Genomic DNA, 16,480 nt, shown 5'->3' with positions numbered 1-16,480 from the left:
TTAAATATACATTTAAAGAGCAAATGCAGCAAAAAAAAAAATCATGATTTTCATTTGTAGTAATTCCGAATAAAGGCAAAGCCGATTAAGGATATTTTTTTAAAATAAAGAACAAGGATTCACAGGAAAGCGATTCCTGAGTACTGCGCATGACAGTGAATCATAAGAATCGGATTTTGGTAATACGATTCATTTTAAGCGCCGTTTAATGAATCGATTCGATTCAGTAACGCATGTCGTCATCACGCACGTCGCGTTCAGATACGTCAAACAAAAGCAATTATTAAAAGGGATTCACCTAAGATATTAATATTTTAATTAAAGTATAATAATAATAATAATAATAATAATAATAATAATAATAATAATAATAATTGCGACCTTATTTGTAATTAAAGTTAAATCTCTTGAAGCTTTTAAAATAAATTTTATAACTATATAATAATGAGTTGTCCCTATTGGGCTCATGGACATAGATTAATAGATTAATGGCCATAAAAATGACCAACAATAATTATCATCATTATGTCAGAATGGTTATCAAAATAATTTTATGTTTAAATAGTTTTTGAGGAAAAAATAATACTATTCTATTGTATTTTTTGTTTTTTATGTTTTTATGTATAGAAATAAAAAATCTATTTAATGTATTTAAGTTTTATTGTTTTTTTTTTTGTTATTTTCATAAAAACCAGCACAATCAATGACACTAAGACGCTGCTGTACTCAGGATAAACACTAGATGTCACTATTATTAATTCAGCGTACCGCGCTGTCATGACTTCCGGATGTAGAATAAGAGCGGCGTGTCCTCGTGTTGAATTGGAATAAAAACATCGCTGAAGTTTATTATTGAACTTGAAGGTAAATTGTGTCGTGTGTATGTTTGTGTTTGTGTTTGTGTTTGTGTTTGAACATGATACTTAATGTTTGCAGTGAGTTTTTAATCTACATACGTAGTTCGTATGTAGCTGCATGTGGAAAGTCAACAGCATTGTGAATGACCACAAACACCTCACACGCGCACACATATACCTCACACGCACACACATATACCTCACACGCACACACATATACCTCACACGCACACACATATACCTCACACGCACACACATATACCTCACACGCACACACATATACCTCACACATATACCTCACACGCACACACATATACCTCACACGCGCACACATATACCTCACACATATACCTCACACGCAACACACATACACCTCACACGCAACACACAAACACATACCTCACACACAACACACACATACCTCACACAAATACACATGCACACACATACACCTCACATACACATACACATACATACACCTCACATACACACACACATACACATACATACACCTCACATACATACACCTCACATACATACACACACCTACACCTCACACACACACATACACCTCACACACACATACACAGGCACAACACACATACACCTCACACAACACAATGTAAATTCCTGTTATAAGAAAGTAGCCATCACCAGTAGCCATGTTGTAGTGTATAAAGTTAACACACCTTTTATGTATTAATAAATTACACATTCTAGTTTTTATTTGTTGTTTTTTATTCTCTTGAAGTTATAAAGGAGAAAAAACGCAGACTTATGTTACCAAGACACTGTTGAAACTAGTGACTGCTTCCATAAATGTTAAACATTTCCTCACAGACAAATTTACAGTATTGATAATTGTTTTTTTTTTTATTATTATTATTATTATTGTAAAGTAATAACATGGTTATTAAGCCCCTGTGTAATTTATTACTACAGAAATGATAACATTAGAATGAGTGCAAAACTGTAGTTTGAATTATTACTAAAGGCAGAGACACACATTCAAGACTAGTCAGATTAGAGAATTAAATGTTCTTTTTGTGTGTGAATCATGTTACTTTATTATATTTGGCTTTATTTTCTTTTTAGAATCAAGATGCTGAAGCATGAATAAAGAGTCCAGTTAAACGCAAGAAGATGGGCAAAAATACGGAAAAGAAGAAGCGTAAAAGTGGCGTTTATTTAGAAACTGCGCCTGCCTGTGTACTTACCTATGAAAATCTTCAAAAAGATCAATTGCAAATAACTACAGACAGCGAAAATCCCATAACAGACATTTCAATGAGCCTGGAAAGTTCCTCAGAAACGCCTAAAAAAAAGAAGCATAAGAGAAAACGTTTGTCGGAGCAACAAGCTGAGAATAATTGTACCACAGAGCAGCATAGTGAGGGTCACCTGGACGACAAAAAGAAATTAAAGAATGAGGATGTAAGTTATGCTGAAGACACCAACAATGAGGATGCAGAGCTCTCTACAAGTACAGAAGAGCCCCAGAGAAAAAAGAAAAAGAGAGAAAGGACAAAGGAAGGGAACAAAGCTCAAGAGTCGGAGACACCAAGCAACGAAACGAGTGAAGAAGCGCCGACAATGAAGAAGAAGAAAAAGAAGGAGAAAGCATTAAAGGAGAATATAGCAGAACAGGAAGGAAGTTTAACAGTGACGTCAGAGAGACAAAGCAATGACGATCTGAAAAAGAAGAAGAAAAATAAATCTGTAGTGAAAAAGCGTAAGAAGGCGAAGTCTGCATCTACGAGAGAAAAGACTCGGACTAGTCAGGACAAAGAAGTGGACACAGGGATCCGAACAGAAGCGTTCACAGAGATCGATGCAAAATGTTTGAAGGAGCTGAAAGAATTTATTCCTGATATCGAGTCAAAGGAGCCGGTGAGCATCAACAAGATGATAAAATACGACTTGCCAAGATTTCAAGAATTCAGAAAACAGGGTAAGTGTAACAGGTTGGTGGGTTGATGTCAAAATGTTTGGACATTTTAATAAGGGGGCTTTTATTTTTTCTTTGTCGCTAGGTATCTCTTTGAGTCACGGCCGGTTCACTGCACAAGAAAACGAGAAGCTGAGGCAGAACGTCAGAGACTTCATGACTCTCACTGCAATAGACAGCGCCACCAAATTGTTTTTCACACATCGCTTTGAACAGGAACAGGAGAATATAAAGAAGCTCAAAGGCCTGCACAAATTCTTTGAAAGGATAGGTGAGTCTATCAGTGAGTGAGTGAGTGAGTGAGTGGGTCGGAGAGTAGGAGGGAGTCAGAGAGGGAGTCAGAGAGTCAGACAGACAGACAGTGAGTGAGTCAGACAGAAGTGAGTGAGTGAGTCAGAGAGTGAGTGAGTGAGTCAGAGAGTGAGTGAGTGAGTCAGAGAGTGAGTGAGTGAGTCAGAGAGTGAGTGAGTGAGTCAGAGAGTGAGTGAGTGAGTCAGAGAGTGAGTGAGTGAGTCAGAGAGTGAGTGAGTGAGTCAGAGAGTGAGTGAGTGAGTCAGAGAGTGAGTGAGTGAGTCAGAGAGTGAGTGAGTGAGTCAGAGAGTGAGTGAGTGAGTCAGAGAGTGAGTGAGTGAGTCAGAGAGTGAGTGAGTGAGTCAGAGAGTGAGTGAGTGAGTCAGAGAGTGAGTGAGTGAGTCAGAGAGTGAGTGAGTGAGTCAGAGAGTGAGTGAGTGAGTCAGAGAGTGAGTGAGTGAGTCAGAGAGTGAGTGAGTGAGTCAGAGAGTGAGTGAGTGAGTCAGAGAGTGAGTGAGTGAGTCAGAGAGTGAGTGAGTGAGTCAGAGAGTGAGTGAGTGAGTCAGAGAGTGAGTGAGTGAGTCAGAGAGTGAGTGAGTGAGTCAGAGAGTGAGTGAGTCAGAGAGTGAGTGAGTCAGAGAGTGAGTGAGTGAGTGAGTCAGAGAGTGAGTGAGTGAGTGAGTCAGAGAGTGAGTGAGTGAGTGAGTCAGAGAGTGAGTGAGTCAGAGAGTGAGTGAGTCAGAGAGTGAGTGAGTCAGAGAGTGAGTGAGTCAGAGAGTGAGTGAGTCAGAGTGAGTGAGTCAGAGAGTGAGTCAGAGAGAGTGAGTGAGTGAGTCAGAGTGAGTGAGTCAGAGTGAGTGAGTCAGAGAGTGAGTGAGTCAGAGAGTGAGTGAGTCAGAGAGTGAGTGAGTCAGAGAGTGAGTGAGTCAGAGAGTGAGTGAGTCAGAGAGTGAGTGAGTCAGAGAGTGAGTGAGTGAGTCAGAGAGTGAGTGAGTGAGTCAGAGAGAGAGTGAGTGAGTGAGTCAGAGAGTGAGTGAGTGAGTGAGTCAGAGAGAGAGTGAGTGAGTGAGTGAGTCAGAGAGAGAGTGAGTGAGTCAGAGAGTGAGTGAGTGAGTCAGAGAGTGAGTGAGTGAGTCAGAGAGAGAGTGAGTGAGTGAGTCAGAGAGTGAGTGAGTGAGTGAGTCAGAGAGAGAGTGAGTGAGTGAGTGAGTCAGAGAGAGAGTGAGTGAGTGAGTCAGAGAGTGAGTGAGTGAGTCAGAGAGTGAGTGAGTGAGTCAGAGAGTGAGTGAGTGAGTCAGAGAGTGAGTGAGTGAGTCAGAGAGTGAGTGAGTGAGTCAGAGAGTGAGTGAGTCAGAGAGTGAGTGAGTGAGTGAGTGAGTCAGAGAGAGAGTGAGTGAGTGAGTCAGAGAGTGAGTGAGTGAGTCAGAGAGTGAGTGAGTCAGAGAGTGAGTGAGTCAGAGAGTGAGTGAGTGAGTGAGTCAGAGAGTGAGTGAGTGAGTGAGTCAGAGAGTGAGTGAGTGAGTCAGAGTGAGTGAGTGAGTCAGAGAGTGAGTGAGTGAGTCAGAGAGTGAGTGAGTGAGTCAGAGAGTGAGTGAGTGAGTCAGAGAGTGAGTGAGTGAGTCAGAGAGTGAGTGAGTGAGTCAGAGAGTGAGTGAGTCAGAGTGAGAGTAAGTGAGTGAGTCAGAGAGTCAGAGAGAGAGTGAGTGAGTGAGTCAGAGAGAGAGTGAGTGAGTGAGTCAGAGAGAGAGTGAGTGAGTGAGTCAGAGAGAGAGTGAGTGAGTGAGTCAGAGAGAGAGTGAGTGAGTGAGTCAGAGAGAGAGTGAGTGAGTGAGTCAGAGAGAGAGTGAGTGAGTGAGTCAGAGAGTGAGTGAGTGAGTCAGAGAGTGAGTGAGTGAGTCAGAGAGTTACTTTAAAAGGCAAATTTAAGTAGTTTGTATGTACTTTCAAATTTGAATTTGTCCAATCTATTTTCTAACAGCGGAAGGCATTCCCAGATCCTGCTATTACGTTTATGCTCGAGGAAGGAGAATGTTTGATGAGCAAAACTACCAGGGAGAGTAAGAACCGTTTCATGTGTCTGAGAATCTGCTCATTAGAAATGATTAAATGTTGTGTGTTTATTGCCATAGGTTGCCATATATTTTTTGTGTGTGAAGGTTTACAAAGGCAGAACTTCACACATTGAACAAGTTGCACACTTTACACGGGAATAATTGGAAGAAGATTTCCGAGTTGACCGGTCGAAGTGCCTTCTCGCTCCAGAAACGTTACACGCAGCTCGGTAAATTAAATGAAAAGAAAAGAAAAAACTTCGATAACATGATGACATTTGCACATAATTGCAATTTTGCTTCTGTGCCTGTTCTGTTGTTCTCCAGCTAATAAGGAAGGCCCCTGGTCCAAGAAGGAGGTACAGAGACTCTTGCGTGCTGTACGTGATTATATAGTGAGTCAGATCCCAGGCACAGCCAACAGTAACAGGAACATAAGAGTGATGAAGGAAACCTTGTATAAAAGGCTCCCGTTACAGAAAATCGCCAAGAGGGTGAAAACTCGCTCATGGTCTCAGTGCAGGGAGAAATGGTGAGAAACATCACGATTGCATTTGTTGATTCCTGGAGATTTTTTTTTTTTTTTTTTGTTTCTTTGTGTAAAATGATTTCACCACAAACATAACACAGTAATGCATGTGGAAAATAACAAGGTTTTTTTTTTGCTAGTGTTTTGAAAACAACTGGAAGCCCTGCCCCCTTTCCTAATATTGTAGTAAACTCGCGAATTTTGTTTGTTTATTTGTTTATTTATTTATTACAGGGACAATGCATATTAATAAACATTTCTGTCAATATGCCAGAGTTAGCCAGATGGCTATTTTTCACCTGTAGTCCCTAGACAGATGGTAATAGTCACCCTAAAAAAGATAAAAGTAAATAAAAGTACATATTGAAATAACAATAAAGCTACAATACATTTAATAAAAGTACTACTGTAAGTATTAGCTATGATGTAAATTAGAAACACAAGACGCCGGCAATCAAACAAACATCAGACAAATACATGAACACACACACAATAAACAAAAAAACCATCAGGGGGCAACACGAGCAGGTCAAAAACTAAGCTAATGTTGACAGCTCTGGTTAATAACGAACCACTTCTTTAACTGGATCTTAAATGTACTATACGTGTTCAGGTTTCTGATGTTTATAGGGGTTTAAGGTTCCACTGAGTAGCAGCTCGAACAGAAAAAGCGGTTTGGCCAAATACACTTTTCCTAAAGGGAATGATGCAATCTCCCCTCACTGCACCTCTGGTTCTACGATGATCAGCTGTTCGGATGTTGACAAACTGATGGAGGGGAGGGGATGATAAACCATGAATAATTTTATAAACAAGACATAGATTTGAGAATTTTACCATGCTTTTCCCAGCTGAGTAATCTATATTTTTGTAATATTGGACAATAATGAGAAATGTTTGATTTTTTTTATCCAGATTTTTTACAGTTTGTTTGTAAAGTGACTGAAGTGGTTTCAGAGTTGTAACACTAGCCTGTGACCAAACGGGCAAACAGTAAGAGATATGTGAAAAAACCATAGACTGCATGTACATTTTTGCTGCCTGTGTAGACATTTGATGGCGAATGTGTCTGAAGTTACTGAGGTTGAATTTAATTATTACAGACCTTTTTTACATGCGATTTAAAAGACAACTTTGAATCAATTAAAATCCCCAAATATTTGTACTCTGACACAATCCGTAGCCTTTCCCCTGACACAAAAACATCTGGCTCAACACTGAACTTATTGTTGGACTTGGTGAAAAACATTGCTACTGTTTTTGATGTATTTAACTGCAGGTGATGAATACTTTCAGTGTTATTGGACTAACATTGGAGTAAGAGTATTATCTATCTATCTTTTATTAATTTTTTTTTATTTGTTTATTTTAGGATGGCAATATTAGCAGTGAAAATGTCTTTCGGAGCGGTGGCCACAGAGAAGAAATCTCTTGATGTCCAAGTTAAACTGATAAAAAGGTGCATAGTAGGCCTACTGATTATATCACTCACTGCTACATCACCGTCACTCACTGCTACATCACCGTCACTCACTGCTGCATCACCGTCACTCACTGCTGCATCACCGTCACTCACTGCTACATCACCGTCACTCACTGCTACATCACCGTCACTCACTGCTACATCACCGTCACTCACTGCTACATCACCGTCACTCACTGCTGCATCACCGTCACTCACTGCTGCATCACCGTCACTCACTGCTGCATCACCGTCACTCACTGCTACATCACCGTCACTCACTGCTACATCACCGTCACTCACTGCTACATCACCGTCACTCACTGCTACATCACCGTCACTCACTGCTACATCACCGTCACTCACTGCTACATCACCGTCACTCACTGCTACATCACCGTCACTCACTGCTACACTGTACTGACGATAACACAGAGGTAATGTACGTTAGTGCATACTGTTGGTCCAGAGCCATTTCTGCTCCTAATAATGTGTGTGTGTGTGTGTGTTTGTAAATGTCCACTGTCTTCTCCACAGGATGTATGAAATGGATGTAGATGATGCTGCCCATGTCAACTGGGAGGACCTGACAGCAGTGATTGGGTAAAGCTCATAGAGAATATATATATTATAGAATTTTAATTATTTATCTCAGATGTCTACATGTGGTAGCAACATTTATAACGTGTTTTGTGTGTGTGTGTGTGTGTGTGTGTGTGTGGGATTAATATAATAAAATAATAGGTTTGGAAAGCTATTACACCTGATAGCTATGGCTCAGAAAATAAAACCATTTCAGTTCACATATATAGAGATAAAGAATGTATAAGTTTTATATAGAATTTAATTTTAGTTCTTGAATTTCTTGCCCCAACAGAACTGTTCAAATAAAGTGAAAAATATCCTTCTAGTCCTATTTTATTGCTAACATTTAGGGTTAATATATTTAAAACAGTAGGTTTAGAAAGTTATTAGATTAGACCCAGTGGTGTGTGTGTTGGTATAAGGACGTATCCATACACACACTCACACGTGGCTTTTACATACTGTACTGTAGGTATTATGTTGCACAAAGCACCAAAATTGCGTGGATCATTGATGCAATGAAGAAATTTGGTTTCATTTAGGAATTTGAGGTGAAGAAAATATGCTTGTGGGCTACATGGAAAAATAACATTAGTATAAATAGACATTATATTTTACATGGTGGAAAAACAGATGGATTACCTTTAAACAAAAAAAAAGTCCATTTGAATAATTTTACATTGTAAATAATAAATACAAAATTAAGGATATACAAACAAAACAAATTATGGATTACAGTTTTTGGTTCTATGTTTTTTCTAAATATGTTTTTGTTACGTAAATATTGGTTCTATCTTGTAGATATTCTGCAGTTTGCTTTATATGAAGAAAAAAAAAAGCACATCATTGTAAAAAAAACATTTTTTGTCTTCTGATTCGGCCTTTTGTCGTCTGACTGACCTTCCTAAAATTATATCTTGTAGATAAATAAATTACATTTAGTAATTTATTTAGAAAATAGCTTTTTTGGACCTAGCTGTAACTCTGTAGCTGTATCTTCCTAAATATCTGATATCTACAGGGATTTAGGACGTACCTCATGACTGTTTATCATTCAGTTTGTTTAGAGGTTTTATGTTAAGTTCATAAAAGATCTTAAATCCTAAACGGTGCTTGTTCACCTCCTGTTGTGCTGGTTTTCTTTCTCAACAGGGACGTACCTCCTGCATACGTGCAACGAAAATGGCACAAACTAAAAGTGTGCCATGTCCCTGATTGGCAAAGAAAGTGTTTTGCGGGTAAGATTTTTGTTTAGTTCTCATTTAAAGACACTAGGATTGGATCATTTCACAAGATCCCCACTTTATCTTTCAGCACAATTGTATTGTATTTATTTATTTATATATTTTTTGCTTTAGATTTTTTTTTGTTTTATCTTATTTTTTCATATTTAGTTAAGATTATAAGATGGGATAGGATGGCTAACCATAACCCCAAGAACTTGTATTATGTTTATTAGAGATGAGCGGATAAAGCACTTCTGCCGAGTACGAGTATTATATGAGTAATACGAGTCAATATCTGTGCTCGGATTGAATGAAAATCATCATTGGGTAGCTGATTGTGTCAGCGTTCTGTGATAGGCTAGTCACAGCGCCCCTCCCCTACACACATACAGATGTATTGTGTTGCTGTGTCTCGCTCTGCTCACTCACAGTCACACACAGAACAGCTCTCTGTCTCTCCCTCAGTCACTCGGGTTCGCGGGTCTTTTCCGTTAACGTTTAGGGTTTCTTCGGCTTTTTACTTCGGGTTGTAACGTTAATAATACGTACTTACTAACCAGTAGAGTTCTGGTAAACGTGGGTTCGTTCAGACGTGGTTATTTCTATTACCAAATTAATTATTACCAGTTAAAGCCCCGCCCATTTCAAGACAAGCACCGCCTACTTCCGGATTATGCCCCACCCACTCCGAGTGCAGATACAGATACGGATAATTCATATGGTTAACAGATACAGATAATGCTGTACTCGCTCATCCCTAATGTTTATACAGTAGATGTTTTATTTATTTATTTCTTTTTTCTTTTTTCAAATAAATCATGTATTTTACTTTTTGCACTGGACAGAGCACAAACTTCTATAGTGAAAAGACATCATGTTGACTCTCTTACACTTCTGTATTGAAATTTTTCCCCAGATATCGTTGACTATCTGTATGAGAAGGTTTTACCAGACCTCGAGAAGAAGCTTCTGGCCCACAAGGACTTGGAAGAGACACAGCATACAGAAAATGATGACGAGAGCTATCTTCTCTCAGACATCTTTCAGGACATTAATGAGGATGAAGATGTGGATGATGACGATTTGGAGGAGGCAGAGAAGGATGTTGACAATGACGACAAAAAAGGCATAAAGGAAAAAGAATCCCAGTAAAGGACGTGTGTATAAAGTATTTTTTTTTTAAGACTAAAAAGCTGTGTAACAGCATTGTACAGGAGCAAAGAGCTCAGCTTTTTTTTGTTTTTTTTTGTTTTTACTGAATAAGACGCTTCTACAGTTCTACATTGATGTGTTTACTCTTCAGGTTTGAATACGTTTGTTTATTTGAGAGGTAACCGAACTTTTTAGGTATCAATTTTTTTAAAGGTTACTTTAAATGTGGAATTTGCATGTACCAAAAGTAATAATGTTTTTGCAGCTCATTCCTTTGAAAAAAAAACTTCATCCCAACATGTTATCTAATAAAATCTGTAATGATTTGGAGCAGAACTGACAATAATTCACAATATTTAATATTTTTACTCCAGATTACAAACAATGTGTGATTGTTGGTTATTATTTTCTTATGTTTTATTAATATGAATAATTTTAGTGTTGATTGTAAAATTTAACCGTAAAAAAACATCGTAATATATTTTGTAATTTTTAAATCTAAGAAGTATGCAGCAAGTTACCATGCTGTTTGATATTTTGATACCTGTAGATTAATAAAAAATGTAATTAATAATCTGAACTAGACTTGACTTAAGCGAATTGCTTCAGTGCTTCAGAGCAGCTATAGCCCGGTCCAGTGTGTCCAAGCTCCAGTAATCGTAATCCCATCCCAGGAACCACCCTGTGAATGTGGGAGGCTCAAAACCTTGCGTTATCTTCACAACAGGAGTCCTCTTGTCTCTGACAGCAGGATGGGTTTCGATGTATCGGACAGCTTAAGAGAAAATGCACAGAGTTCCAAAAAACAATTCCATGTATTCAGCATAGAACAGCTAGAAAACCAATTTAAAAAATGGGTACCCGAAAACTTGAAAGTCTATTTTATGACGTACAGTTTATTTAAAAAAAAAAAAAATTAATAATAAAAGCCTCACCTGATGCAACAGCTTCTGTTTTTTCTTCCTCATTGGCCTCTTTTCCAATCCAAACAAAGACCTTGGAAGTAAACAGAAGCTTCATCACACTGGTTATAGCTGTACACAACCTGGGTTTTGTTCTTGGTGCTGCTTAAACTTTTACCTCATCCCACGTGTCCAGGATCATGACATCATCAGGAGCCAGATCGTCTTGAGTCATCTCCCCTGGTACTTCCTCGATCTAAAGGGAAAAGCTTTCATTTTAATCCACAGCAAGTGATATAGTAAATGATGCACACCACTGCTGGCTATTTTTCACCACGTAGAAAGACGACGGTTCACAAGTCACTCACACGAAACTGTCCGGTTTTGTTCGAGCAAGCAAACAGACGTGGAGGATGAGAGTCCATTTTGCTTTTCAGTCTTTCAGATGTGCGATATTCTGTTTTCCCTCCAAGTACTTCCCAGAATCGATCTTAAAAATAAAAATGGGAATGAAAATAAATAGCTATTTTACAATAGTAATATCATAGATGTCATAGAGGACATTTCAGCTGCCGTACCTCCTTCTTCACCTTCTTTCACTTCAGAAACCTGCACCCCTAAAATCTCACTGAGCTGTTTAGCTCCACACTTCTCAACATCACTGGCACCTTGACCAACCCATAGCACCGAGTCAGATGGGTTGAGCAAAACAAACACATCATTGGAATTAAGGTTAGAGGCCACTGGATCTACCTTTTTTTGGGATGAAATAAATCAATAAATATAACTATTTTTCTAACAGCACAATATTGACACAAGTTCATCAATCTATTCGATCGACTTACCTCAATGGCCCGTGATTTCAAGGCAGTGTTGGACCTAACTTGAAAAAAGCGGATTGTTGATGCTTTTGACTGACCACCTTCTCTGGAAGTCCCACCTTTGTAAACCACCATTGGTTGGGATCCAAAAAGACTCATAAGATGGTCCGGCTCCTTGCCTTGAATCACGTGGACCTAATGTCGGAAAATGAAAATATAAGTGCATTTAAATCCATTTTTCTTCTAGACTCTTAATAACAAATAAACTACAGATTTGCGATCATTGAACTGCTTGAATTTTTAAAGCTTTTCTTATTGTATATAACTAAAATTTTAAATGCAGCACCTTCCTCTGTGTTATAGTAAAGACTAAGCTTCCCAGCATGTTCCACTGTGATATCATAAGTGATCATAAGTGAAAAGAAGACAACCATTGCAGAAACATGTACCCAGGTACTAATTATTAAACCATGGCATTATTAAATCTATCTAAGTTATGATGTAGGATGTAGTTATAAATATATTGTAGTAAACCAGTCAGTCACCTGCACTGCTCCTCCCCCCAGTTCCTCATCCAACTGAGTGGCCAAAATGGAGGAAGCTCCTTTCTCATCTTTGCTAGAATCCTCTCCCTGCCTATGTAACCAAAGAAAAGTCGTCCAGGTCGTACAACGGATACAAATAAGGGTGTAAGTGATACAGATAGTTGATCTTGTTGGATACCATTACTTGTAACCTGACCAGACAAAGCATCTGACACACACACCCAAGCTTTCCATTCAAAATGCACTCCTTATAACCATGAGAATGGTTAAAGGATAGTGTCTTTGTTTCTCACCAAATGTAAATAATCTGTCCTCGACGTCCCCCATGCTGATAGTTGTACAGGATGATGTAACTGTCTCCTCCATAGAACTGCCCATAAGTTGAGGGATCAACGTCCACCTTGTTGGATCCTTCGATACGCCAAATCTTTATGTAAAGAAACGGAATTAAAGATTGCATTAGTAAATGTCTTCTTCTGAAGAACGGATTTCATTAGACTACATATGTTTACATTGAGCACTTTAACAGCAACCTTACTCACTCATCTAGTTATCTATTCAGCCAGTCATATGGTGATGCATACTGTAAATTCAAAGAGAACTTCATTCATTCATTTTCTACCACTTATCCGAACTACCTCGGGTCACGGGGAGCGTGTGCCTATCTCAGGCGTCATTGGGCATCAAGGTAGAATACACCCTGGACGGAGTGCCAACCCATCGCAGGGCACACACACACTCACATTCACTCACACACTACGGACAATTTTCCAGAGATGCCAATCAACCTACCATGCATGTCTTTGGACTGGGGGAGGAAACCGGAGTACCCGGAGGAAACTCCCAAGGCTTGAACATGCAAACTCCACACACACAAGGCGGAGGCGGGAATCGAACCCCCAACCCTGGAGGTGTGAGGTGAACATGCTAACTACTAAGCCACCGTGCGGATTGGAACCGGATCTGGTCATTTGCTGTTGTATCCTAATTCTATACATTGTGCTAATGCCACGTGATTCACGTGAATAAGTTAGGTGTATAGTATTCCTAGGTACATAGTCAATGTTTATAGATGTCTAATTCTGAGAGTTCTTGTGGCATGTTCCAAACTATTTGTTGAACTAATATCTAAATCTTTATTTAAAAACTTTCCTGGATATTTCATACATTTTCACCTTTTTCTCTCCATCCCCATTGTCCATCATCCTATACTGAGCAGCCATAGCACTCGACACATGGAGCATTGATGCATCAAATGGTACTTTCTTGATCTTAGCGATCTTGTTGGACACATATCCCTTTCCCATTCCTTCAGTCTGGGCCACATCATGCCAGGATTTGAAGAACTGTTTAAAAAGCGGAGTCTCCCCATTTTCAGGCAGGCTCTGAACTTGAGTGTGTTTCGGATACCCCATTCTCTGGATGAACTGGTCTGCAGCCTTCATCCCTGCTCTCCTCTCCTCTGGGCTAGCTTCCTTACCTGTAATTGATTCATTAATACTTAATCAGGTAGATGTCTTTCCTAATGGCCTAATAATCAAAAGAAGGTGCACATTACATGAGAGGTGACATGTACAACTACAACAGCTTTTCCAGACCTTTCCAGACAAAGACCTTGCCATTGCAACCATGGTCCAAGATAAAACATTCAGTTGATTCCAGTGCATTTTGAGAGAATGGATTCTCCGCCGCGACCAACGTGATGGACATATTTCCACTGGCATCAGACACCTAAGAGTTGGATTTTAATGACCATTTATACATTTACAGTGTAATAATTTCAGTCAATATCAAGTCAGATAAAGAAATAAAACTCGCTGAGTCTTACCTTGTATAACTTGGCCATCTTTTTATTGGATGAATCAGTGTCAGAGTCATTAGTGTCTGAATCAGGAAGCTCAGGCTTTGGTCCAAGAATCTTAACAATGACATGACATGAGGGAAACTAATGTAACTGAAAAAACTGATCTGAATGATAAACATTAAACTAGATTTCATGTGTTTATTCGTGGCTAGACAAATGTACCTCAAGCATCTTATCAGCCTCTGATCCCTCTTCACATACATACAGTTTTGCTCGTCCAGCTCGCTCGTTATCACGGATGCCCTTCGAAACATTGGTGGCTTTTAATCTTTCAAAGTGATTGCTCTTTGTGCCACACCATTGGTAGATTTCCTGGTTACATCGTAACAAAAGAAAAAAAAAAGAAAAAAAAAGAAATAAAAAAGGTAATTAATAAACATTACTTTTTACATTCTATAAAATATGGAAGAATTAACATTCAGTTAAAGCTTGATCCCTTACATCTCCAAGGTCCAGAATGAAACAATCTCCATGGTTGAAGCTGTCCCAGCTCACAGGAACCTCGGTAGCCCTCACTGATCGTCGGCCTGTTACGTGGAGGATTCTGTGTATTCCTGCCATGCTTGAGGCCATGTGTTTAAACCCTGATGCCACACCACCTTGCTGAGGTTTTAAAAAAAACAACAACAACCCAAAACTAAATTCATTGACAGTCCTAGTTACGCATCATTTGTCATCATGTTTAAAAATATAGTCCTGCTTACCAAGTACTTCAACCCTGATTTGAAGTAACCTACAAATGTTTTCGATTCATGGCCCTGGACCTCTCGATACTGAACAGGAGTTCCTCCAAGATAGTCATCCATTTGGACAGCAAAAATAGCAGCTGCAGCACTCTCATCTATAGTGCAGACATTACCTGGACAACAACAAGGAATGTGAAGTCTAACTAGAACATATTAAAGAAGATTACATAAAATAATGTGTATTATTTAGATCATGGTCTCACCTTGCCAAAAATGAAGATCATATTGTAGACTTCCTAAACGTAGTTTGATGGTATTGAGCACAATGTAGGTATCTCCTGTATAGAAGCTCCCATAAAAATTCTCAGGTAGTGCCACCAAGTCCATTTTCTCAATCCTCCATACCTGCAGACCAGGTTGCTGTCCTGCCTTCTTAAACTCAGGATGATAAACCATGCTTCAAGAGAAGACTTTTAGACAGTTGTACAGCAAGTATGAGTGATCTGTAGTCTAAATGCCTGGTGTTTGCAAAATAAAAGCATCAATTCTACTCATTATATTCTATTTATATATTTTCACAAATCTACATAAAACCGCTAAGGAGCTTAATTTTGTTTTATTCAAATGACATCCACCTTAAAATTAAAGCATATATATTTCAGATCGTGAATGCAATCTCATTCAAAACATGAAGAATAGATCAAGCAAAGTCACTTCAGATATACAGTAACAATAACAATCTGATTTCACCTACCTGTTGCTGAACACAGATATGCGTGTGCGTTAGTTGAGTTGTTCAGGATGAGCTGAGGAGAAACAGAACAGCAGGCATGCCTACCCTGCACGGGGTGCTTTATTCTTTGCTATTAAGGACGTACCACACCCATCATATTCCTTTTCTACAGCCAGGTATTATGTTTCTCTACCACCATGGTTCCATACTAACTTTAAATACTTCAAAGAAACATTATTTTACTCTTTACTTTCCTTCATAATATTGTCATTTTGGCATGAAAACAGATTATTGGGGGGCACGGTGGCTTAGTGGTTAGCACGTTTGCCTCACACCTCCAGGGTCGGGGTTCGATTCCCGCCTCCACCTTGTGTGTGTGGAGTTTGCATGTTCTCCCCGTGCCTCAGGGGTTTCCTCCGGGTACTCCGGTTTCCTCCCCTGGTCCAAAGACATGCATGGTAGGTTGATTGGCATCTCTGGAAAATTGTCCGTAGTGTGTGATTGCGTGAGTGAATGAGAGTGTGTGTGCCCTGCGATGGGTTGGCACTCCGTCCAGGGTGTATCCTGCCTTGATGCCCGATGAGGCCTGAGATAGGCACAGGCTCCCCGTGACCCGAGGTAGTTCGGATAAGCGGTAGAAGATGAATGAATGAATGAACAGATTATTGACTGTACCAGTCTATGCTTTAGTAAAAGATCTAACGTTGTCATAACTGATGTATATTTACATTATAAGTATTCTGCATTCTACAGCTTCATTGGTGTATTAATTAGTAATTTGTTTATGTTAGTTAAAGTTGTAAGCATGCATTAAGCGCTAGTAAAAGT

The 16,480-nt window shown here is 39.2% G+C and overlaps 2 protein-coding genes across 2 annotated transcripts; one reads left to right on the top strand and one right to left on the bottom strand.

The window, feature by feature from the left end:
• The first annotated feature begins 784 nt into the window (after positions 1-784).
• On the top strand, positions 785-10,944 carry LOC132855395 (transcription termination factor 1-like). The gene is made up of 10 exons (XM_060884312.1): positions 785-864; positions 1,953-2,808; positions 2,891-3,076; positions 5,075-5,153; positions 5,253-5,377; positions 5,475-5,679; positions 7,049-7,135; positions 7,676-7,741; positions 8,876-8,961; positions 9,866-10,944. The coding sequence occupies exons 2-10, from the start codon at positions 2,001-2,003 to the stop codon at positions 10,099-10,101; spliced, it is 1,878 nt and encodes a 625-aa protein (XP_060740295.1). The 5' UTR covers positions 785-864; positions 1,953-2,000; the 3' UTR covers positions 10,102-10,944.
• On the bottom strand, positions 10,707-15,375 carry LOC132855393 (gelsolin-like). The gene is made up of 15 exons (XM_060884295.1): positions 15,183-15,375; positions 14,938-15,092; positions 14,675-14,836; positions 14,396-14,545; positions 14,198-14,287; positions 13,968-14,100; positions 13,545-13,849; positions 12,663-12,796; positions 12,370-12,460; positions 11,849-12,019; positions 11,582-11,756; positions 11,372-11,493; positions 11,182-11,259; positions 11,037-11,097; positions 10,707-10,876 (listed from the first exon to the last, which is right to left on the bottom strand). The coding sequence occupies exons 1-15, from the start codon at positions 15,373-15,375 to the stop codon at positions 10,707-10,709; spliced, it is 2,190 nt and encodes a 729-aa protein (XP_060740278.1).
• Between the last annotated feature and the right edge of the window lie 1,105 nt (positions 15,376-16,480).

The sequence above is a fragment of the Tachysurus vachellii genome, chromosome 12, assembly GCF_030014155.1.
Source record: "Tachysurus vachellii isolate PV-2020 chromosome 12, HZAU_Pvac_v1, whole genome shotgun sequence".
Classification (NCBI taxonomy): domain Eukaryota; kingdom Metazoa; phylum Chordata; class Actinopteri; order Siluriformes; family Bagridae; genus Tachysurus; species Tachysurus vachellii.
Note: the sequence above shows the minus strand (reverse complement) of the source record. Positions and strands in the feature narration are given on the sequence as shown.